This window comes from Hyposmocoma kahamanoa, unplaced genomic scaffold, assembly GCF_003589595.1.
Source record: "Hyposmocoma kahamanoa isolate Upper Pololo Valley unplaced genomic scaffold, ASM358959v1 78, whole genome shotgun sequence".
NCBI classification, from domain to species: Eukaryota; Metazoa; Arthropoda; class Insecta; order Lepidoptera; family Cosmopterigidae; genus Hyposmocoma; species Hyposmocoma kahamanoa.
This window is the reverse complement of record NW_020653945.1, coordinates 15,587,374-15,612,520: the sequence shown is the minus strand read 5'-3', so window position 1 is coordinate 15,612,520 and position 25,147 is coordinate 15,587,374. Positions and strand designations below refer to the sequence as shown.

Sequence of the window (25,147 nt, the reverse complement as noted above, 5' to 3'; positions counted from 1 at the left end):
CATAGTTAAATGTTCCAGCCATTTACTGTCTCATGATTTTTTCTCAGATCTCAGACATTTACTAACTCTTTTTTTTTTGACAAACAAGTCGTGCGTCTGATGGTAAGCTACACGCCTGTCCATAACTGTTGCACTGCCATCACTCAGAGCTTTAAATCGCAAAGATCTGAGGGGCACTGCCACTGCGCCCGCCACCCTAAGACATAAGTTGACAAGTCCCATGTGCATGTCATTTCACCACCACCCTTAACCCTCCTAAACCGGAATGCTGACATTACTGCTTGGCGGCAGAAATAGGCAAGGTGGCAGTACTACTACTCTGGACGAACTCTTTCACAGAGAGCTCTACTGCTACTTGGTATATAGTCAACGAGAAAACTTTACATAGTTAAATGTTTTTGCCATTTACTCTCTTAATATCTTTCCTCAGTCCCCAGACATTTACTAAGTCGTAGTAGCGAAATGTTTTGACGTACCGACTCTCAAGCCGAGGCCGTTGATTCGAATCCGGTGTCGCATCTCGGAGTTTCTCGGAATTTAAATGCGAAATTTAATTTAAATTTAAATTTAATTCAATTTAATCGTAATGAAACCTGTTAGTCGAAAAAGGTTCAGGTGTGAAGTCCTTAACTCGCGTTGGGCCAACGTGGTGGACTATGGCATAAACCGTCGCCTTATAGAAGACCAGTACCCAGCAGTGGGACGTACAAATGGGTTGATGATGATGATATATGATAATTTTTTTTTAATTAATCTATTAAATGTTATTAATGAATTCAACCGATATAATTATTAGTATTCGATGTTTATCGTGGCGATGGTATCGTTGAATTGGATTATGTTGAAAAACGATGTGTCAACAAGGTCAGGCTGAAAATCAGTACCGCGAGGCCTACAGCCACAAGGATTATACTGAGCCTGTTCCTTCCACGCACTGTTGTTGTTCCCACAATATTGTTATATTATTATGTTCTGTACGTATTACTATGTGTGTTAAATAAATGGTTTAAATGATATCTCTCTCAGAGAACCGAAGGCGTTACTTTGAATGACTTATGGTATGATATAGGATTTAAGAGTCTGTGCCCAGGTCGCGCCCTTGGTGTAATAAGGCCACATCTGCAAAATGACAATTTTTCAGGTGAGAGGCTTAAAGATTCTGCGAACGAAATTAGTCGATAACTTTTTATGCTTAAATTAGAGAGTAATAAAATGTCATATATACATACGAGTACATTACTTGTTTCATGCAGTTCGTTCTATTTTTATTATTTTCATGTGATAAAAGCATTTTTGACATTCAAACGTGGCTTTATTATATATACCAACGGTCCGATTTTCAGTTCCATATGACTGTACACATATGTACATAATTCAGAGGGATTTATTTCATGTAAGTCGTATTATTATTATGACTACCACGTGATAACGGCACTTTTGAGGTATGATCACATGTGCTTTATTATACCAAAAGTACGAAATTATGGACAAAAGTAAGTAAAAAAAAACAACATGAGCAGGTTCTACACAATAACTTTGGTAAAAGAGCAACGAAATCCACACCAATTTAGACAAGTTCATTTACCCAAATTGATCCTACCGGGAATCCAACCCGGGACCTCTGTGACAATGATTGTCCTGATTTAAGAATCCTCATGCTAATGCTATGTTAGCTATGTCTTGTGGTGTAAACTTAAAGGTTTTAAATTATAACCACTAAACTAAAGGATTTGGGATTGCCTTTTCTGAATCATATTATTAATTGTACATTTTGGACCACATTTCCTGGTAAGGATTGAACCTACAGAGATGTTTCTTAGAGACATATATTTGTAACGCTATCAAAATATGGATACGAGTAGAACGTTTTATTAAGACAGGAAATTAAATAATTTGTATGTTGTTATCTATATTTAAGAGACATAAAAAAAGCAATACATAATCAGACGTAAAATATTGAGTGATTAATAATAATTGTATGCTATAAAAATTTACACATATACATACATTACGCGCGTTTATATAGAAATAAGATTTTGGTGATGATGATTATAGTGTTAAATAAATCATAAGAGGTAATTTTGCGGTGTGACAACGTTGGCCAATAAATTGTTTGGTTAATGTATTTGGATCGGAGTCAGGTCCTCATGACGCCCACGCTGGTCGTGTTACAGCCCCCGGCGCATTTTTGGGACAAACCAATATTTCTAACGAATATTAATAGCTGTTTTTGTTTTTATTTGAACGTTTAATTTTTGTTCTTTTACACTGGGACTCGCCCACATTCTTTGAAGGCCGGGCATTCTTTTTGAATAGTATTGTTGCAGACCTGCAAGTCGTACCGTTGATTTAATAAAGTCACATGTAATTATATGTCAATAGAAGTATAAGAAACAAATTATGTATAAATCTAATTTAATAGCTCTACTGTATAAGTATAAAAAAGTTAACGATTAATGTCGTTCGTACAATTTTGAAGCCTCTCTCCTAAAAAATTGTAATTGTGCTGATGTGGCATTATTACACCAAAGTTGCGAAGTATAAATTATGTTTCATTTATACACAATTGAATAAATACTAAAATAATTAGTGCAACCAATAAAAACGGCGAACTATAATACACTTTCAGTATGACGCTGTAAATTAGGTATGACGTGTTTATTTATTAAACCAAAAATAAATAGCCATTAGTATTTATGATAAGAGCAACTTGGCCAAAAACGCTTTGCGCGAAAATATTTTGTCAGAACAAAAGAAGACTCCTGTTACAGACAATTGTTATTTTCTTGTTGTCATGTTAACATTTCGATTGTTATCCGTATCTTGTCTCCAGCATCGGGTTTTTGAGGCGCGGTGTTAGAACGTGCGGAATGCACATTCGCCTGATACAATGGAAGAAACAGAAGAGACACTACTCAAAATTCTGATCGTCACCCCCGTAACAACATACGTATGTAACGTATTTGTGAATCTTTAACAAACACACGTGCCAATGGGCAATTTGCAACAGATCGGGCACAATACAAGTGTGAAAAAAGTAATTCACTTGGATCACTTACTTCTGTCACACGTCTTAAGACTGTTAATTGGGTGTTTTAACGAAAAAATATTGCATGCTGCGCACATGAAAGAAATTTTTTGGGCGAACCAATCCCCTTTCGCATCTAAGTAATAATGTGGATATAGCTTTCAGCTTTTTAGATATTTCTTTAAGCCCCAAATCCCAACCATAACTTAATGACTTACATATATACCAACAGACTGCCTTTAACTATCTAATTTATGTCATGTCCTCAGGCAATTAGAGGTAAAGTCTATGTCAGACTGTGTAATGGTGCGGTAGGTTGATGTCGGCAAGATCAAAGATGGGCATACATATTGACATCGCAAGGTGTCGACGAAAAAACACATGAATGATGCAGTGAGACCTCCACAGTCGCTCTACAAGACGAAGGAATTTCGCACAGTTAGCCTTGCAAGTTGCAAAAGCTTTTTCTTGGACCATTGAAAACTGCTGATAGCTCATTTAAATTAATGAGCTTTGTTTTACACCAAAAACAAAATGAATGTTTTGGACATCTCCAGTTAAGTATCAGTGCCTAACTGACCGCTTGGCTTCTTCTTCTTTTTTTTTACACATTTCCATACAAAACTTTTCATAGTGAACACTTAGTACACTCGATGTTTTTTACAAACTCTTTAAAAATGTCTATATACTATACAGAATTATGAATAAGTTTATCAGTTAACCACCTCTAAGTAACTTGCACTAAATCTTGAACTTTTTGAAGAATGAGAATGAGTAAAGAACCCATGCTAATTTCGTTTTGATGTTATATGGTCTTAAAACTTTGGTACTATGGCGGCAATAGAAAACAACGCACTTAACCCCAAAATCCTCTTAAATAGTTAAAAACACGTGAAATCTTGATACTTAAGATTTAAATTCAACTTTACACTTCTTGGGATAAGCGCGATACAAAATGTGAAGCTAGATTTTTGTCTGGGTACTCGACTGTACCAGTCTTATAAGGTTATGGTCATAAAACATTTAAAACAAAATTCATATAAGTCAAAGCTCATTCGTAAAAACGTTTTTTTTTAAGACTGTATGGACGACTTGCACAGATGGTTATTAACTTATTAACTATTCATTTCTAGATAGAACTTTTTAAAATTTTGTAAAAAATATCAAATGTTTTTGCTGTCTATGAAATTCTTATTGAAAAAAGTATCACAATAGAAAAATCACAACTGTATTCTACTCTCTCAAACTGTCCAAGGCGTAAACTGTGAAAATACATCGAAATATGAAATCACTACAAACATAAATGCAGTTGAAATTTATTCAACTCACTAACAGTGAAGCAGACAAAAGTTAGTGTAGATATAAAGTAGTGGGGTGTGCTAGTAAACTGTAGATGACATGATGGCAATAAGATATGACGGCGCAAGGCGTAGGCAGGTCCGAGTCGGGGTTACAGCCATTGTTACACCACAACTATGTACAATTTATGTATAACTTGTCGTATTTGTGGCCCGTTGGTACTGTACGAAACTTATAGGAAGCAAACAAGTAATGTTATAGCATACTTTCAAAGATCTAAGCCGTTGTTGTCAGTGGTTGTCAATTTTTAATTTTGGTTCAATATTTCAAACAATACAGAATGCAATCTTTAATACAACACAAAGCAAGAAATTGTATCGACAAATTAAATGTCAAATAAAAAGTATGTAGGTAAATTATAACTTCAATTAAGTTTTATTGAATGTCAGGATGTTTCATGATATTTAATTATTTTTTGTGAAATTACTCCACTAGTTTGTTCGATCCGGTTGGATTCGAACCAACGTCTCTCAGCAAACCGTGCCAGACGCGATGCCAACTAAACATCAGAACGAACCAACGGACCTCGCGAATTTTTCCACATGTTTGTTGCAGATCTTTGTTTTGGTTTTTAACGACTTTTTGCCATAGCGCCAGTGGCGTTTACGCTACTTAATACAGGGATAGCTCAATGAAACAACATGTGTTTACTTCACGTACACGTGCGATACGTCCTCTCACACCACTGCCTAGTGTCGTAATGCGAGAATGGCCGTCCGCAGTGTAACTTAGATTGTCTAATGTCTATGATACATAATGTGCATATACTACAGCACCCTCTGTGAGAAACCTATGAAACTTTTTCTTCACTCAAATCCTAATACTAATCATATGAGCCCAAACACAAGGTGCTGTACACTGTTGAGGAATTCCTCTCAACTGTCTGCCATTTCCATTGACAGGTCATCTCCAGGTCAGCATAACATTTTATTTTTATTACATCTATGTGACAAGTTTTATTGAAATCGGTTAACGGAAAGTAATCGAAATTCAATAAATCGGATTCATCCCCTAATTTGCCATCCGTAAACGTGGAATATTTTCTTCAAGTTTTGAATAGGACCACTACAGAAGTACTCGTTTTACTACAAAAAAAGAACGTCAAAATTGGTTCACAAATTTCGGAGTAATCGCGTACCAAACATACATAAAAAAAAGTACAGTCTAATTGAGAATCTCCTCCTTTTTTGAAGGCTGATAAAAATATACACACTGCATGGTGCATGGGTCTTCTTCTCTAATACATAGGGCGTACTATAAGTTTCCGGAACTGGCCACTTACATAAACAATATTTAAAAGTAATTACAACATTTGAAAATGGAACTCTTTGGCTGTAGAATACAGTTTGTTTCACCTGACTGTCGCTTGTTTTTACATTGTGGCGTCATTTTAGAAATTGGTTGTCTACATCACCATGGATTAACTCGTGAAAATTTTGACAAATGAATTTTTGAATGTCAACAACGTTGACCTTATGAGCCATCTCGCATACAGTCCCGACTTGGCACCTTGTGACTTTTATTCATTTTCAAAAATTAAGAACCAGTTACGCGGTCAACGATTTTCATCACCTGACGAGGCTAACGAAGTGTATGAAAAATATGTTTCAGAGATTGTCACGAAAGAGTGGCATAAATGTTTTCAAAATTAGTTCATTCATATGAAAAAGTGTATTAATGGTAACGGAGAATATTTTGAGCAACAATAAATTCATTCTTGACCATTTATAGAATTTTTTTCTTATTCATTCCGGAAACTTATAGTGCGCAAGATGGTTTAGGACTTCACATGTGCAAGTTTTAACACGATGTTTTCCTTTAAATTTAGCACGAGGTAATGCAACAAATAACTTAGAAATTAAAATCAAAAGTACATGATGCCACAAGGATTTAAAAGCCGACCTCTAAATTGAGAAACTGTTTTACCATTAGGCTAGCATTGCATTTATAACAAGTAAGTAAAGTGGTATGAAATATAGATAACTAGTAAAATAAAACATGAAAGGCAAAAATATGTATTGTATAACATTACGATAAACCCAACCAGTTAAGTCAAGCCACCCAGACCGGATATTGGTATTCATCGAGCTATTTACCCGATTACCTTGTCGATTCCAGCTACAGACAGCAGGTGAGGTGAGACCACAAAAGATCTCCTGATTAATTAACGAAGTCGATAACATCGCTTAACAAAATATTGATTTTTTTGTTAGATTATCCATCACCGTTTTATATGTATATGATAACATTTAATCTCTTCTTTAATTTGGTTTTTTATTTCATGAATTGTTGTTATTATATGAATGGGAAGCTTTTTAAGATTTCGAGTTTTATTTTTTTAAGAATTTTTGTTCTACATTTGATTTTATTTTATTTTGTTTGAATACCTAACAAAAAGTACTTTAGCGAATTGATTAATTATGCCAGTAAACGAGTAATAAAGTAAATTAAATAAATTATTTATAGCCACGCGAGTGGTGAGTGCAACGAGCTAGCAAAACCTATCTGAACAAACTTGTTACGCTTTAAAAATACGCGATGACGGATATTATTATTGTTATATATTAGCCTTTTGAAGCCGAGTTAGGGATATTTTACATTACAATTTTCCTTTGTATTTTAAATTTTTACATTTTATCCCTTAACCCAGCGTGCCTCTTGGCAAAGGCCTCCTCCAGATCCTTTTCATTGCTTTTCATTATCTCCTTTAGAGTCCAGTATTTCCTCCAGCCGCTTGCCAGTCTATTCTCAATTTCTTTACATGTTTGATCATTCGGAGAGATGATACAGCCAAGGTAAGTATATTGCTGCACATTTTGTAAAGGCGTCCCATCTATGCTTATTTTGATCTTTGAGTTGGTGTTAGTCATTACCTTAGTCTGACTAGTATTCATCGACAAACCAATCTTTTTGCTATCCGTGTATAGAGGGTGTAGCATCTTCATCTTCAGATTCTTCGAAGTGCACCAAATCGTCGGCGAATCTCAGGTGGTTCAGTTTTATTCCATATATTTTCAGGCCATACTCCTCCCATTCCAACGTCTTAAAGATATTTTCCAGCACTGCCGAAAACATTTTCTGCGAGATAGGGTCTCCCTGCTTGATGCGTCTCTCGATTGGAAACTCTTGTCCTAAACATTCTAATTTTACTCTAGCTTTGCTAATGTTGTATATGTTTTTTATTATGTTAATATATTGGTCGCTTATGTCTTGACTATTCAAACTTTCCCAAATGGAATCATGGCTGAGACTGTCAAAAGCTTTAGAGTAGTCTACGAAGCCAACAAATAGCGGTTTGTTATATTCACGATATTTTTCAAAAATCTGCCTTACTGTCTTTTTCGCCTTTTTTGTGTAAAAGAAAGGAAAAAAAGGCGATGACGGATATAGTTTGTTTTTAATCGGACGCATATTTTAATGAATCTATTTAACAATATTTAACATAGTACTTTTTATCACCGTATGTTAGTTGGCGCGTTCATAAATCATTGCGAAGTTCTTATCGCGCGCCTATGTAATTAACAAATTGCTAAAGTCACATTAGTGATGTGAGATTCGTACTGCGTCGAAGGAATGTGATGCTGCCACAACCGTCTTCGATCCTTAAAGATACATCTACACTCGCTACATAAGATATTTTCTTCCCCGTCGCGTTGAAACGGGTCCCCAGGGTTTTTGTTCGCACGCCAAAGTCCTGTTCACGAGTTTCGCACCATCTCGACGAATATGACAAATAAAAACCATTTTCACGTTCGTTTTCATGAGAACACTATAAAATACTTGCTTTATACTGTATTGATTGTCTTTTCGAACTTATAAAGTTTTCGTATAGTCTCTTAAGAAGTGAGAAGACTATTTTTTAATAGATCATACTAATGGTTGTAATGGTAGAGTCTTATGTATAGAAGAAAAACACGATATTGTAGAATGCTTGAATAAAAATTTCCACCCAGTTGGAAACTAATCTGAAAGTTCAATTCACTTTTTCTTACATTCAAGGCTCACAGGAACGTGTGTTTACCTCCACGGAGTTAGAATTTTTTACAGTTTAGCATCAATGGTTGGTAATTTATTCCACAGTCGCTAACTTTGTTATTTAAATAGCCTTCAACAAATCTGTATGCGCAGCGGACGTATGTGCAGGGCGCTTGATGTCGTCACTTCAGAGCAGGGGACATAGGGGATGTATTGTATAAAGAAGATAAAAAATAAAGCGCTTACGTTCATTGTCTACAGAGGTGACAATACAGTACGTGTGTTTGGAGTATCAAGTGATACTTTTCATGTGTGCGATTACATCGTGTAAAGAAACAGATTGTGTGCATACGTGTACGTGGGCGGTGAGTGTGTGCGTGCCGAGGGTTGTAATATTGCTACCGACGGGTGATGGGTCGGCCACGCCCATGGCATAATCGTTTTGTTTTTACATGGTGTTTTGAATAAAATTGCGTATTTATGAGTGAAAAATTGATTTAGAGCGAATCTATAAAACATTAGTGTTACATTTTGAGCATGATATAGTTATTTGTGATAATTTTTATTTTCAATTTGAGTGTTTTATATGACCACGACGATACGTCGAAATTAATGTTTGTTTATGTTTGTTTGCTGAAAATGTGTAGTGCGGATAATAAAACACAAATGAAACAAAATGGCCGTCACGTTTTAAACATTAAAAGATTTTGGAATGTGCTGACAAAATTCGAAAACATTGGACAAAAATCCCCTCGCGATATATTAGCACACAAGCACAGTCGTATTGTGTTGGTAATATTTTTTATACAATTTATCAATTGGGGCAGATGGCCACATGTACATAAACACCTTTAAAAATGCACTGACAGTTACTTTCATAAGGGTTACAACATTATCATGTGTAGAGCATTATAGACTATAATTCTATGGCCGTTGAAATATTACTGCTGGTATAAAAAGTTGATCAATTTTAAGCATTCTACGGTGAATGATAATAGTTGGATATATTTTTAAGTCACTTCCTGTACTTACGGTAAATATGCAACGGTGTTAAAGGAAAAAAGATTGAATTATTTTTTTAAGTTTCGTCCATAAACATACAAAGCTTCAAATTTTAGTAGCAGTAGAGCTCCTTGTGAAAGAGTTCGACCAGTGAAGTACTGCCTTACCAATGTCTGTCGCAAATTTTGAAGGGTAAGGGTGCTGGTGAAATTACAGGCACATGGGACTTGTCAACTTATGTCTCAGGGTGTAGTGGCAGTGCCCCACAGATCTTTGTGATTTAAAGCTCTGAGTGGCACTGCAACTGTTACTGACAGCCACGTTGCTCACCACCAAGCACACACCTTATTCGTCTCGTTATTTAGTATCATAAAAAAATCTTGCTACTCTTATAATTTTATATGTTTTTACTATTTACCACAAAAACAAAACTGACCTATGCCACCCTTTATATCTGCTTCAAAATAAATTTATTAGTTGCTTTACAAAGCAATATTTATATTAACAGTCCATCATAAAGCTGACTAGTGCACTCAACGCCTCAATATTTAGTTAGTGGCAATAATACTAGAGCTGTGCTCGACAGTCGACGCGCAGACAATGCGTGGCGCGACCGCAGGGGCGCAAACGCGAGGGTCGTATTGTTTGCAAAATATTTTGAAAGCGTCATTTTATACGCCGTATTAGAGCTGCGTTTGATAGCCGGGGTTGTCTTCGTTGGATCATATCATCATTACCGCTTTGTGAACACCCTAGGTAACCCTTCGATTTGGTAATGAAGTTTCTTAAACGTTGAACAAATAAACACATTTTCGCAATGACTCGAAAATAGCTATATGTTCACTATCATATGATAGTAACAAAAAGTGTTTAGTAGCAGTAGAGCTCCTCGTGAAAAAGTTCGTCCAGGGAAGTACTGCGACCTTACTTAGTGCTGGTAAATTACAGGCACATGAGACGTGTCAACTTATGTCTCAGAGTGACGGGTGCAGAGGTAGCGCCCCTCAAATCTTTGTGAGCTCCGAGCGGCACTGCAACTGTTACGAACAGGCGTGTCGCTTAGCACTAGGCGTACAACTTGTTCGTCCCGCCATTTGGTATAATAAGAATAAAACGTGAACTATACAAAAATTCAAATAAGGCAGTAGGTAAAAAATCAAGCTTAACCGCCTTAATTGCAAGTTACTAAAAGGTGTTGAGTGTTTACAAAGGCTTAAGAGGGAATTAAGTAATCGCGCGCCGTGGGTGGAGTGAGCCGGCGGCGGCAGCGGGCGGCGTGAACAGCGGCGAGCACGGGCCTCATCGTTGCCCCGGGCACTCGACGGTTGTTTCATTAAGTGTCGAATTTTATGCAAGTAACAGAAGGTACACACACCACAATGATAAAATAAATAAATGAACGAAAATCTATCTCAATATTTTTAGTAACAGTAAGGTTCCTTGTGAAAGAGTTCGTCCAGAGAAGTACTGCTACCTTACGTATTTCTGCCGCCAAGCAGTAATGTGACCATTTGTTTGAAGGGTAAGTAAGGGTGTTGGTGAAATTACAGGCAGATGGGACTTGTCGCCTAAGTCTCAGGGTAACAGGTGCGGTAGCAGTACACGTGAGACCTTTGCGATTTAAAGCTGTGAGTGGTACTGTAACTGTGAACAGGCGTATCAAATACCACCAGGCGCATGAGTAGTTCGTCCGGTCACATCACTTGGTCATAAAAAAAAACAAATGGGACCTGTCACAGTTACAGCAATAGAACTAATACGCACGAAGAATGTGTTAGGTATTCGTTAAAAAATATTTGACCTACCGCCTCCCAAGCAGAGGCCGTGGGTTCGAATCCAGGCTTGCACCTCTGAGTTTTTCCGAATTTATCTGCGAAATTTTATTTGAAATCGACCACGAGCTTTTCGGTGAAGGAAAACACCTTGATGAAATCTGCACGTCGAAGAAGGTTCACAACCCTCGGAAAATGTGTCAAGTCTCCAGCTCGAATTGGGTCAGCGTGGCAGACTGTGGCCGAAAACCCTCGCCTGAGAGGTGACCCGTGTCCAGTAGCGAGGCGTATGGGTAGATTGATGATGAAACATATTACACGCATCAATTTCTTAAGTTTTCATCACAAATGGTGAAAACAAAATAGTAAAAGTAAAAGAAATTGTTTCATTTTCAAAATGAACTATTTTTTTAGTACTGAATCGCATATGTTTTTTTCAAACAAACCTTACAGGTTCCATGATCACAGCTGACAACTAATTAGACGAAATAAAAACAACTTTCATAATAAAATATATGAAATTAATGAAGTTGGTTACAGTAAAAATTTTAATTTATTGTCGAAATGCGTATAAAAAAAAAGAGTAAAATATTCTTTAATAAATTATTTAAGAATAAAATGAGTAATTGAAATCGATTCCGCTACTGATCTTTAAACAAAAAGTATCATTTTACTTGTGGAGCGTGGCTGTAATAAAAATATCAGTTTCCGACGGACGACGGGGAACGCCAGTACGGCGGCGCCGGCAGTCCTACATGGGGCAACAACCAGTATAATCGAAGTTTCTTTCTTTACATTCCTAATCCAACTGCATTACTCTTTTAACTAATCAATATACAATCGGTTGATTAAATATTAGCAATAAAAACTGTTAAGTTAATATTTCAAATTATTATATATTCGAATTTAAAAAAAGCAACAATGAATCCAAGAGCGAGTTGTATATAAAAGTTTTTGGGCAACAATCATAATTTCAATATTTACACTCTACTAATTATAGCTAATAATGAAATTGAGCTCCTAGTCAACCATTTTTTCAGGAAGCTTTCGAAGTAAATTTATAACCACCCATAAAACAATTCTCCAAACTTCCCCACAAAAAGGTTGCTCTATTCAAAATCCGTATGAGATAATAGCGTACGGGGGCACAGGACAAAAGTCCCAACGCAACACCGAACAGTGACAGTCGAAAAAAAAATAAAATAAAACCATCTGGCCACACTCCCGACGCCAACCGATGCTATACAAATTCTTGGACTCTTCCCTTAAAAATCGATATTTAAACTTAAGTACCAATACTTTATACTGGTAACAATGCGCCTAGCGAGCGAGGGAGACGCACAAGGAACCCAGTCGATGGAACTGGACGTTTTAATTTATGGCTGATTTTTTCTATATAACATTACACAGTTCAGATGAATCTTTCGACTTTTGTAATGAATTGAAAAATGGAGCTCTGAGTTGAACGGTTTTTGTCCTTACCGAGAAACGGACTTCACAAGTCGACGTGGACATTTATAGGCTGGCCGTTAGCTCCGTTGTTTGTGCTCAGGATCGTGTTACAAGGATCTTCTTTGACAGAAGTTTGTTGTGATGTCATTGTGTCAGTGCGGTTATTGTCGAGGCGTGCAAGGATATATCGCATCCGTCAGTCACGGCAGGCGGCATCGACCGCGGGAGGCGGTTCATTATGAATTAATGAGAATTGAAATGTTTCGGCAGATCAACACTACTTCGCTTGAATAGCTGCGACGTCTCACTACACCGTTGCCGGACGCAAGGAACGTTTATATCTTTGACTTACTTACAGTCGTGACGAATCATTCTAAGTTTGAACCCGTTGCAAGTACATAGGGTGCACTATAAGTTTCCGGAACTGGCCACTTACATAAACAATATTTAAACAGTAATTATAACATTTGAAAATGGAACTCTTTGGTTGTAGAATACAGTTTGTTTCAGACTGTCACTTGTTTTTACATTGTGGCGTCATTTTAGAAATTGGTTGTCTACATCACCATGGATTTAACTCGTGAAAATTTTCGTAGTATGATTGTCTACTACTCAGCGTAGCTTCGCACGGCTTCAAACTGCTTTTGCCGATGAAGCACCATGCAAGACTTTTAATATATTTATAGCTGGATTGCAGAATTCAAATGCGGTCTTGTGAATTTCAGTGACGAATTTCGTGATTGTCGCCCGTCCACTGATGTGAACAACAAAAACTTCGATACTGTGCGCCGTATGATCAAAACAGACAGGCATGTGACATACGATGAGAGTCGGGCATCCTTAGGCATAGGCGTGAGTCAAATACAATCAATACTACACAAACATTTGGAAGTCAATGTTTGGGTGTGAAAAAGCTGTGCACTCCGTGGATCCCACGCAATTTGACTTGTGGCTCAAAAAACGGATCGCGTCACTTGGTGCAATGCCATGCTTATCATCTGATATTGAACTTTGAATAATTTGAACCCCTTCGTTGAATCTCAACGAAGGGGTTCAAATTTGGTGTGGGACATAGTAACAGGTGACGAAACATGGATTTATAGTTACGATCCCAAAACAAAGCAGCAATCGAGTTTATGGGTCTTTCAAGATGAGCTGAAACCAACCAAAGTGGCGCGCGTGCAGAGTGCCTCTAAGCGGATGATTGCCTCTTTTTTTAATAAAACTGGACACGTGGCTACTGTTGTTTTGGAGAATTGTTGTATCGTGAATAGTGATTGGTACACGACCATTTGTTTACCGGAAGTTATTGACAAACTCCGTAAAAATAACCGCAAACGCCGTCTCATCTTGCACCTCGATAATGCCAGTTCTCACAGGGCCTGACAGACAAATGATTTTTTGAAGTTGAACAACGTTGAACTTATGAGCCATTCCGCGTACAGTCCCGACCTGGCACCTTGTGACTTTTATTTATTTCCAAAAATTAAGAACCAGAAACGCAGTCAACGATTTTCATCACCTAAGGAGGCAGTCGAAGAGTATAAAAAATATGTTTCAGAGATTGTCACGGAGGAGTGGCATAAATGTTTTCAAAATTGGTTCATTCCTATGAAAAAGTGCATTAACGCTAACGGAGAATATTTTGAGAAACAATAAATTCATTAATTAAATTTTTATTGAATTGATATTCAATTATTTTTTTGTGAAATGACTCCACTAGTTTGTTATAATTATTAATACAAAGATCGAACACTCAGAAAAAACACTCAGAAAAAATTCCTTCGATCCGGTCGGATTCGAAGCGACGTCTTCTTGCATACCGTGTCAGACGCTATACCAACTAAGCCACGGAACGAACCAACGAACCTCACGAATTTTTCTATGTGCTTGCGTCGTGTCTTTGTACTTGGTCTTTCAACGACTTTTTAGTCGTAGCGCCATCTATGAGAAATATTTAACAGATTTATCACCCAGTTAGTACCTTTACAGCTACAATTGCAATAAATTCATTTCTGACCATTTATAGTCTTTTTTTCTGATTTATTCCGGAAACTTATAGTGCGCCCCACGTATATACTAGGTACTGTATGTACCAAGGGGATATTGCTTTTATTTACTTAAAATAATGAATAGCAATTGCATGTAATTTTGCATAAAACTATAGAAAAAATAATGATACTCACCTGTATGTGTCCTTTTGTGAATCTTTAGGTTTTCCGATCTGGCGAATACTTTCCCGCAGCCGGGGAACGGACAAGGAAATGGTTTTTCCCCTGTGTGCACTCGAATGTGATTCACCAACTTGTATTTAGCTTTAAAGGGCCGTCCGTTTCGTGAGCAGCCCTGCCAAAAACACGCGTGTGTTGTGCACTCGGGCCCGCCGACGTGTTCCACTGTGAGGTGCGTGACGATTTCGTGCATACTCGAGAACAGTTTGTTGCACAACTTTTTTGGCGGCGGTTGATCGGGGTCCAGCCACTGACAGCGCATGTCACGGCGAGGCGGCGCGCGCACGTAGCGCAAGAAGGCATGCGGCGCATGAGGATGCGCGTGGGGCACCAAAGGTGGCGCGCCGCCCTGGTAGTGCACGTCGCCGCGCCACTCCCAGCTTTGATCCAATGGCTGCTGCGGGAACAGTTCGCCGCAGCCACCGTAGTCACGCAAGTAGCCTCCAGGCTGGTACGAGTGTAGCGGATAGGGCTGGTAATGCGGCGCGTGGTGCGGAGGCGCGTGTGGCGCAGCAGCAGCGCGATGCTGCGGGCCCATGCCGCATCCCGGCTGTGGCGACATCTTCAGCCCGTACGAGGCTAGATGTGCCTGATTCGACTCGAGAAAAACATTCATGGCGGGGGCGGCCGACGCCGGCGCATAGCCCCATTCGCCCGCCACCATCCACGCGGCGGGAGCGCCCCGCTCTTGCTTTTGCCGACAGCGTCGTCACCGACGCTTCCGTGTTCCAATACTGCTCTGTTGAGCTTACAGCAATCCTATTGGACCATCCAGGACCGCGAAACCTGTAAAACGTAAAAAATTATAAAATATCAAATAAAGTCAGGATAATAAAAAGTAAACTAAAAACTCTCGTAGCCATTTGAGATCGAGACAAATTCAAAATCATTTCTCAAAAATTTTAAATAATAATACGCATTCGAGCACCCATAACCGGCGACACGCATTTATTTACAGTGAAAAAAAAGTGAGGCAGGTACTTTTGGACATTAAATTAACCTGTGGGTAAATTTATAGGACATTTTTATACGCCTGAGACAAAAATTTTGATTGTGCCTGTGTATATTTAATTTTAGTTTATTTGTTAGGCTGGCTCCAATCTCTTTTATGGCAGAGGTTTAGCGTCGATACTTTATTAAAATAGATTTTATGAATGATAAAACCGGTTTCACGGACTCTCAAATGCACCCAGGATTATTTTATTACCACTTCTTAATAAAATTATGTAGGTACTACACTACTATAGGAATAGTAAAAGCAAAAACAATCCTGATTTAACGACCATGCACGAAATTGTAGTGCCCCTAAAAGTAACCTAAGGATTTTAATGCCTCTTTAAACGAAACATTTCAGAGTCTGTTTAAATGTGAAAACAAACATTGAAATAAGTATTTCTGTAACTAAAAAAAATTCATTATAGTTTGATGTCACACCCGAAAACATTTTCAAAATGTGTCCATCAGGGCAAATGTATATTTTTTGCTAATGCATATAATCGCATTATTTCGACGTAATCTTGTTTGTATATTGTTTAGAACACTTCACCGTAGTATATAGAATACAAGAGTTGTTCTCTACCTGGGCCCGTTAAACAATGTCGTTCCTTTTAGATTTTCATCTAATCTGTGCATTATCTGCGGGCTCCCCGCCGCGTGGCCGCTTCATCACAAAGCAACGGGTTGACAGATCTCCACAGACAGACATGGAGCGATAGGATTAATAAAAATTCGACATTTTCTGACATTTAAATCAATTTCACGTGTATTCTGGGCTTGAACCATAGTAACACCTCGCATCGCAACAGCAAAGTTAAATTTGTTGAAATTTACAGATGTTACGTTGAATTTTTTCTGCAGTTTTACGGAATTAGTCTTTAATCTCATTAATATCTTTCGAGGTCTTCATAAGATGAAGGAATTTATCGTGTACTACTTAAGTTATGTATATGTATATGTTGCGTTTATGCAAGCTTGTTTATTCTGTAAATTGTGTAAGTAGTTCTATATTGAATTCAAGGCTTGGGGTTTGCAATTTTTTTTTAACTATTGTGGTTTTTATTTGACAAGCAATCCCGATATGCGTTTCTTTTGCTTTGTACTTTATGTTTTGTCTTGTTTCTTGCATATTTTAGATTTTAAATTTTAATTGTCGTTTTTTTGTGGGGTTCTTAACCAATAACCAAATATAACAAAATATCAGCGAGGATTATGTATTCCCTGTTCTCTGTAGTTGAGGATAAGACCTATTCAACGAGTTTGTTTTTTATTAATTTATATATTCGTTTCTTTTTTAATATATTTCATGTTAAATAAGGTATTTATTTATTGCATATCATATCGTCGCCTACTTTCTCAAACTCGTACTTATAAAGAGTGATTATTCAGGAGATGGCACAACTTTTTATTTATTTTAAATTTCTTATCAAGGGGTTAATTTAGATGCATTACTTTAAGAATAAATATAAGTAAAAGCCAGTGTAAAATCATCCAGCAAAATTTGTATGTACAATTCATTGTTTGCATTTAAGTAACTTTGTGCTTTAAGATACGCGTTTGAAAAAGTAAGGCGACAATATTGCACATTTGTAATGAAAGAAAAAGGGCATACTTTGCTATCTATAGTACAATATGACGCCCCGTAAGGTCATGGCAATATAAGTGGAGAGGGTTTCACGCTGTTATATTGTAAGCACCTAGATTTTATTTATTTACACATTAAAAAGTAGCAATTGTATCAACTAAGAAAAAACAATAGATATTTTAAATTTAAATAGTAGGTGGTAGACATAATATGGTGTATAGTTAGCGTGCGCGCGCGTGTGTGTGTGTGTGTGTGTGTTAGTGTGTGTGTGTGTGTGTGTGTGTGTGTGTGTGTGTGTGTGTGTGTGTGTGTGTGTGTGTGTGCATGTGCGTATGTTTATGTATACATTTAATTTAATTATTTACATTTTAAATTTATATATATAAAAAATATTATGTACGTTTTTCAAAATCTTCACATTCTATTTATATTTTATTATATTTACACGAGTAATAATTTGTAAACAACTAAAATTCATTGCCCGTAAGTGTTTATTACGTATAAACTATTTCTAAGACAGTATTAAGCAAGTTATATTTATATTTAATTATTTTGTAAAAAAATGTGTGTGAAAGTGACAATGTACTACAATGTAAAGTGTAGGTACTAATTTGGATAAGGGCGTTGAAATGTTCAATGCATTAATTTTTGAACAAAATATTTGTAATATAAAAGATAAACAACTGAAATGAATCGGCTCGTCATAAAAGTGCATCTATTTTATTGTTGAAAGAGACGTGAAATAGAATAAATTCAAGTAAATTACATCTTAACATTGTGCTATTATGTTCTCTTTGTTAGTTAATTTGTAGTAATTAGTTCTTAATTGAGGCTATCAGCGCAAAAGTGGTGTAACCCACATTTAATTTTTTTTTCTACAAATTTACTTTAAATGATACTTAAGTACGTCATTATTTCATATTTGGATGATATTTTCATACAATAAATATTTCATATGATAAATATAGGTTACAGGTTTCAGCGCTGACAGCCTCTATTGTGGAATTGAATTTTGATTTATCCTTAGTTAAACTCCGTCTAGACACTTAAAGGGAAATCCTCCTAGGATACTTCTCCGCCGCGAGGGCTTCGGAGAGGTTATGCCTGACTTCTACCGGCTAAAAAACCCTATGGTAGATACTTAAGTTAATGCTGAACTTGTAAAATTCTATTAGTAACATAAATATAAAACAAAAAGTTATTATTACAAACTATTCAACAAAACATCATTTCTTGGTCATCTTATCTATTATAATTATCAATAAATTGCTGGCATTATAGCGCACTGCTATACAATAGTGTTGTAACTCAAAATATGTGAAACTCCAGATTATGCTATTGCTGAACGTAAAATTTGATTCTCTACACTTCAATAAAGCAGTGGTTAGAATATTGTAAGAAACAATTAAAAGATATCAACTTAACTCAAAATGAGACAATTTTTTTTGAGCTAATTCTGGACAAAACAGTCCTATTTTTCAAAATATATTTGGCGAGTAGACACTTGTTTAGATATCTGTAATAAACTTTAACCTATACATTAATTTTATTAATCTTTCACGGTGTGAAATTCGTTTTTCATCGATTTTGAAACAAATACCTACACTTTTTGAGTTAATACAGTATTGTATTAACAGTGCGATAGGTTAATTCTAAGAGGAATATATAAATAACTATTAATTCATGGAAGACTGTTTGCGTGAAAAGTAAAAAGTAATAATTTGATGGAAGTAACTTTCTACAATCAAAACCTGTTTCACACGTACTTACCTACGTAATGTAACTAGGTACTTAAATTTAAAATAAATACTAATCTATTTACCGTTATCGTCAACTTACTGCAAATATTACCTGCTGCTGTTCACGGGTCTCATCTGAGAAGACAGTTTAGACCACAATCCAACACGCAGGTTGAGGATTGATTTCATCACAATATTTTTATATTAAATAATAAGAATATGAAATTATATAATCATAAGTCATGTCATGATAAGTCATTGCATGATTTTCTATCCTTTAATCAAGTAATTAAATTTTATTTCTTTTAATAATAAAAACCGTTTTGAAATGTTGAAAAGAGATCTTAAGGTTTTAGCGATTGCTACACATAGGAATTTAAACTATTTGTTCATAATTTTTAAGTTTATTATTGAACGCCGTGATGTTTGACCACCATGATACTCAATTCTTTTTGTGAAATTACTCCACTACTTTGTTATAATTTATTAATATAAAGATCGAACACACACAACACAAAGCACTTAGAAAAAATATCTACGATCCGGCTGATTTAGAACCAACGTGTTCCAGCAAATCGTGCCAAATGCTATGCCATTAAGCCACGGAAGGAACTAGCGGACCTTACGAATCTTTCTACGTGCTTGTTGCTGTCTATGTTTTTGGTTTTTAACCATATCTCAATGGAAAAAATAAACAAAGTTTCAGTCTTTTTCATTTCTTAAAATCTATAACCAGTGATATTATTCAGTGGATATGTAGAAAAATCAATTTTTTTAACCGATTTCAAAAAAAAGGAGGAGGTTCTCAATTAGACTGTAGTTTATTTGTATTGTAAATCGATTTTGATGATTTTATTGGAAAGAGGGTACCTACCTCAGAAGTGGTCCCATTTCAATTTGAAGAAAATATTGTACATTTAAGGTTGGCAAACTAGGGGATGAATTACTTTTGAGGTCAGTTTTACAGTACTATGTATTGATTAATTGACAAGTTTCATACTCTTGGTGTAATAAGGCCAGATCTGTAAAACGATAATTATTCAGTGGAGAGGTTTAAAAATTTTATGAACGAAATTAGTCGTTAACTTTTTATGTTATTTTCAATATGAATATATTATCAAATATGAATACGAGAGATAAAATTTCATATATATATAATTTGTTTTATTTTAATGACTTTCATGTAATAAATGCGCTTTTGAAATTCACATGTCACTTTATTAAGGGTCCGATTATCACCTCCACATGACTTTGTAAAATTGAACGTTCTGTTTTTTTTACACAATTCTTCAATCCACTAAAAATACTTTACATATAGTAATTTTATTTATACATGTAATTTTCAGTAAATGGGTGGATTACTTAATAAAATAAAATGCAACTGAAGTCTGTTGAGTAAATAATTATGACTTCTTCGTACGGTACACCTTTTTGTGCTCTCTATATTTTGATTGTGTATATACCTAGATATCTCTTTTTATTTCTCTCCCGATTTTTCTACAAAATTTGTCCTTGTCACAGATTATGTGGTCTGTAGTCCTTGTCCTTCTGCTCTAAAACATCTCGAAAAGAATAAAACTTTGGACTCACATCGGTGTTTTATAAAAAGGGCTCCATTTCAAAAAAAAATTCATGGGAGCATGTTTTGGTTTTTCAGGACTATTTTAAATTATTTACAATCTGTTTTACATTCAATTTTAAACCTTAAACTGCATTTTAAAACAGCGCCCTTTCTACAAAACTGTTTCGTCTTTATTTCGTAGGTAAATAAATTACAATTGGAAACGTCACATTGATTAAAATCTACCACTCATTCGTAAGGTATATTATCCTGAGAAGAGCGTATAACTAACTCTAGGGGTGGCTCTTTGTAAATAAATATTTGTACACATTTATCATTTCAAATATTTATTTTAAAGATCGAATTGACTGCAAGATCTAAACGTGTCACTACCGTGGATTTTTGTCATTCCAATACGTAGAAGCTGTATAACAAATACACCTTTAGTACAAAAGTTTTGTTTCACTATAGTTTTAAATCTCGTACATGGCAATTTTGTAATACGTCGTGAGAATTTTGTAACTAGTAATAATCATTCAGTGAATAACGATGAAAATGTTAAAATTTATATTTAATTTGATAGTTTTTAATGTCTCAAGTAAAATTGTTTCCATAGTCTATTTTATTTCTATGTGAAAAAAAATAGGTATATAGGTAGATATTAACGATAGTTCTAGGCCAAAATTAAAGCTTTCAGTATTGTTCTGAAACTAATCATATTTACATTGGGATTTTTAATTTATAAGTACTAATACTCAACATGTACTTAATAACAATGTCAACTCACATGATAGGAATATGCCCAGTTAATTATACATATATGTATTAAATATTATGTAGATGACATGTTGAATAAACTGATACAAAGTATTATAAAATAAATTTTAAAAACGATTTCTTTTCAAACACACTGAGCAATATATCCTCATTAATCTTAACGCTTAAGTAAATAGAATAACTTTAAAAGTTTTGCTGTGCCTTTACAGGATCCATAATAATCTTAATTTAAATTACCTACCACTGTGTATACAACATAATGTTATGTTATAAACTATTGAGTAATTTATATATCAAATATTTTAGATACTCATACATACGAAATTTAAAGCGTAATTTATTACACCTTTTATATTAAAAAACTGACCTCAAAAGTTCGTGGAAATACATCTATTTGCAAGTTTCATTGAAATTGGATACCGGAAAGTGCGCGAAACCGGATCCATCCCTTAGTTTGCTACCCTTAGAGGTGGAATATTTTCTTCAAATTTAAATGGAACCAATACTGAAGTGTTCTCTTTCCAATAAAAAAGTATCATCAAAATCGGTTCACAAATGCCGAAGTACACATAACATACATTTTTTGTGCATAAAGTATTACAGAGTTAAATTGTCTGATAGAGATATTTTTGTTTGTATGCTATACGGGCCTTACTTAAGCTTTATATTTAAATCATTCTTTCTATATATAATTTGAACTAGACTCATTCTATGGCGATGTTATTTAAGTGGCAAATCGAAATTTAGAAATCGACGTCCAAGAAAGCTTTTCATAACTGAAGTTAAATGTTATATGGTCAAATTTACAGCTGCCTAATTAGAATGATTGAAATGAAAAAAAAGTCTACTATCAAATCTATTACCTAAGTTTAAATGATAAGGGTTGTGTAAATAACATTTTATTAATAGATAGGGAAAAATATCTAATTTTTAAACTGTACACTGTCTTGTTGTACCCTATCTGATTCTTCCGTACAATATTGTTTAGGGTAAGTGAGGTTCCTAAATTATCCATTAATTTCGTAATAGCATTATTGAGACAATAAAAATAAAATTATTAACAAAACTCACCTGGCATTTATACAAATCCAGACTATACCATCAGGATTGTTGAGGAATCACTATATGCATAGTTTTATTAACGACACCAGTAAAAAACACTTCACTCAACGTGTACCTAAAATAAATTTCAGTATCCTCATGAAACTAATGGAATTATTATCACAGGAGTTGGCGTATTGTTATAACGGTATAGTTTTAGTTTCACAGCCGGACTTTTCGACTCGACGTCGTATAGCTGGCGACATCAGCTTCTTGGACAAATTGTCTCGCAACGATTTTTTCTGGCGCCGATGAAAGGGTTCGCGACGTGGGTCCACCGGCTCCGCTGAGGTTCTCAGCATGACTGTGGGCTCCCGCGACGCCGCCCCTCGACGCGCCGGCAGCAGCATGCCGCTACTCAGAAAATCAAAACGAGTCGCGCCCGAACCTCAAGGCGCGAACGCAGCCCTGCGCGACGAGAAGGGCGGGACGCCATCCACTTTTTCACCCAATAGTGCCCACTTCTGAACGCAACTGCATCGTCTAACCGTCTCTTTCTAACTTACTCTTTTCGGACGACGATTAACAAAGAAGTAAGATAAAGCTCACGGGTAGTGTAAAGAAGAAATTTTCTTTGTGTTGGTGTCGTAATGTGTTCGCTTTATCAGATTTACTTTGAAAGCTGGCTGTTAGTTTGGAGGGCGCCATGTCGCGTTTTCCGCTCGCACTCAGCAGCAGTGCCGTAGGTGGGAGTAAGAGGGGCGAGGTCGGGAAATGTTTCGGCTAATGTATTTTCCTGTGGGAAAGAAAACACATGTCGTCGCTTTTAATTTAATACGCGTCACGCTGCGTTGCTGTGTCGCGCTTACATGCGGAGCCGATATTTCGCTAGCGATTTTCTATCACTTAGCTAGTATAATATATTAGTTACATTAACTCATTGTAATATTTATGTTTGATGCTATCGCGTCTAACATAATGTATTACTGATACTGACCTTTTAAAATATATATATTTACACTTATTTAAATTAATCTAGTAGGTACTTAATTTATGAGCTAAGCACTCTTTGCATTAATTTTACAACCATTATATAATTTAAAAATAAATACCTATTATTTACGATTTGACTATACCTAGTTTCTAAAATCTTATTAGCTTCTGTTAGTTGGAATCCTTACCTACGCCTTGTACTGCGTTGATAATTATAGCCTATGTGATTTCAAATAAAAACTAGTGATGACAGGCAACATTATGCTGGCGTTGGATACTCTACACACACATGCACTCACACGCACATTTTAAAAATAACTCTATGCCACATACTATAAAGCATTTTTACAATAACATACCTAAATAAAATAGAACGATATTTGGAACTTCGTATATCACTTTTAGAGTTTTAGTTTTTGTAAAATTACTTTTTATTTCCATGAATTTGTATACCACACATTATTGTGTTCTTCTAGAAGTTCCTACATGTTTAATGTACTTTTATTTGCAATACGTATTATGCAAAGTATATGCAAAAGGTGTACGACACTGACTATTACATTCAAAAATATAAAATTTTGAAATGATCTTGAAAATATCATAATTAATTGGTGGTAAATTAAAAAAAAATATTTAAGTTATAGTAGAGAGGTTTTTGAATTTTATTGAATACTTCATTTAGAAGAAAATTACTTCACATAAAGAGATTACTTTCTTTAAACTATGCACTTACATTGCCCCATAAACGGTCATAAAAATTTAAAGTGCTAATCAAAATTCTTTCTTTCCACTTTCTGACGACGTGCATACTGTACGTAATAAAATGATACTATAAGTTGAATCCAAACTAATATTATGAATGCGAAAGTAACTCTGTCTGTTACATTTTCACGCTTAAACCGCTGAACTATTAATGAATTTTGGTATGAGATAGATGGTACCTAGGAGAAGTATGTAGGCTACTTTTTGTCACAAAAATAAATTTCAAGAATGGTTATCTATGAATCCCAAGTGTAGCAGTAGCAGTCGCCACGTCTAAACGCTCTTAAGGGGAAATAGGGGATAAAAGTTTGTAAGGAGAACCAATAAAACTATGAAAACTAATATAGTACAGTAGGATACTCGAAGTACTTATTCTACGCAGACGACGTCGCAGGCACCAGCTAATATTTTATACAGTCGAATAAAATAGAGTGAAAAATAAAAATAAAGCTATTCCTCTCCCTCATTACAGAATCTATTGCAGTTTTAATACCGACGTTTTACGAGCTCTCCCACGGGCAATTAACATTGTAAACGCACCTTAACATCTCTGGGATGGGTTAATGCGGTAATTAATTTCAGATTCAGATTAACACTGGATGTTAGTTTTTTAATTGTTTATTGTAAAGAGTAGTTAACAGTCTGTACACGAGTTACATTCATTTAAGTTATTAATATTTACATTCACTCTCCAATTAAAGTCTCCAAAAGCCAGTCGACGTTATACAAAAAAAAAGTTTTTTTAATATCAAGTGACGGGAAGAAGTGTTAAGCAACACACCTGTCCATAACAGTTGCAGTTTTTTTTTTTTTAATGATATTTTGCAGTTGGCCGCTGATGGCCTTTACCGGAGAAAAAGGGCGAGCTGAAGGC

The 25,147-nt window shown here is 35.6% G+C and overlaps 1 protein-coding gene across 1 annotated transcript in view; it reads right to left on the bottom strand.

Moving 5' to 3' along the window:
- Positions 1-22,854, bottom strand: part of LOC113233064 (zinc finger protein ZIC 4-like) — a 33,098-nt gene extending 10,244 nt beyond the window's left edge. Inside the window, exons 1-2 of the mRNA XM_026468029.1 lie at positions 22,549-22,854; positions 14,775-15,605 (exon numbers count right to left, since the gene is read on the bottom strand). Coding sequence (XP_026323814.1) covers positions 14,775-15,483 — 709 coding nt within the window. The 5' untranslated portion in view covers positions 15,484-15,605; positions 22,549-22,854. The remainder of the gene's footprint in view (positions 1-14,774; positions 15,606-22,548) is intronic.
- Between the last annotated feature and the right edge of the window lie 2,293 nt (positions 22,855-25,147).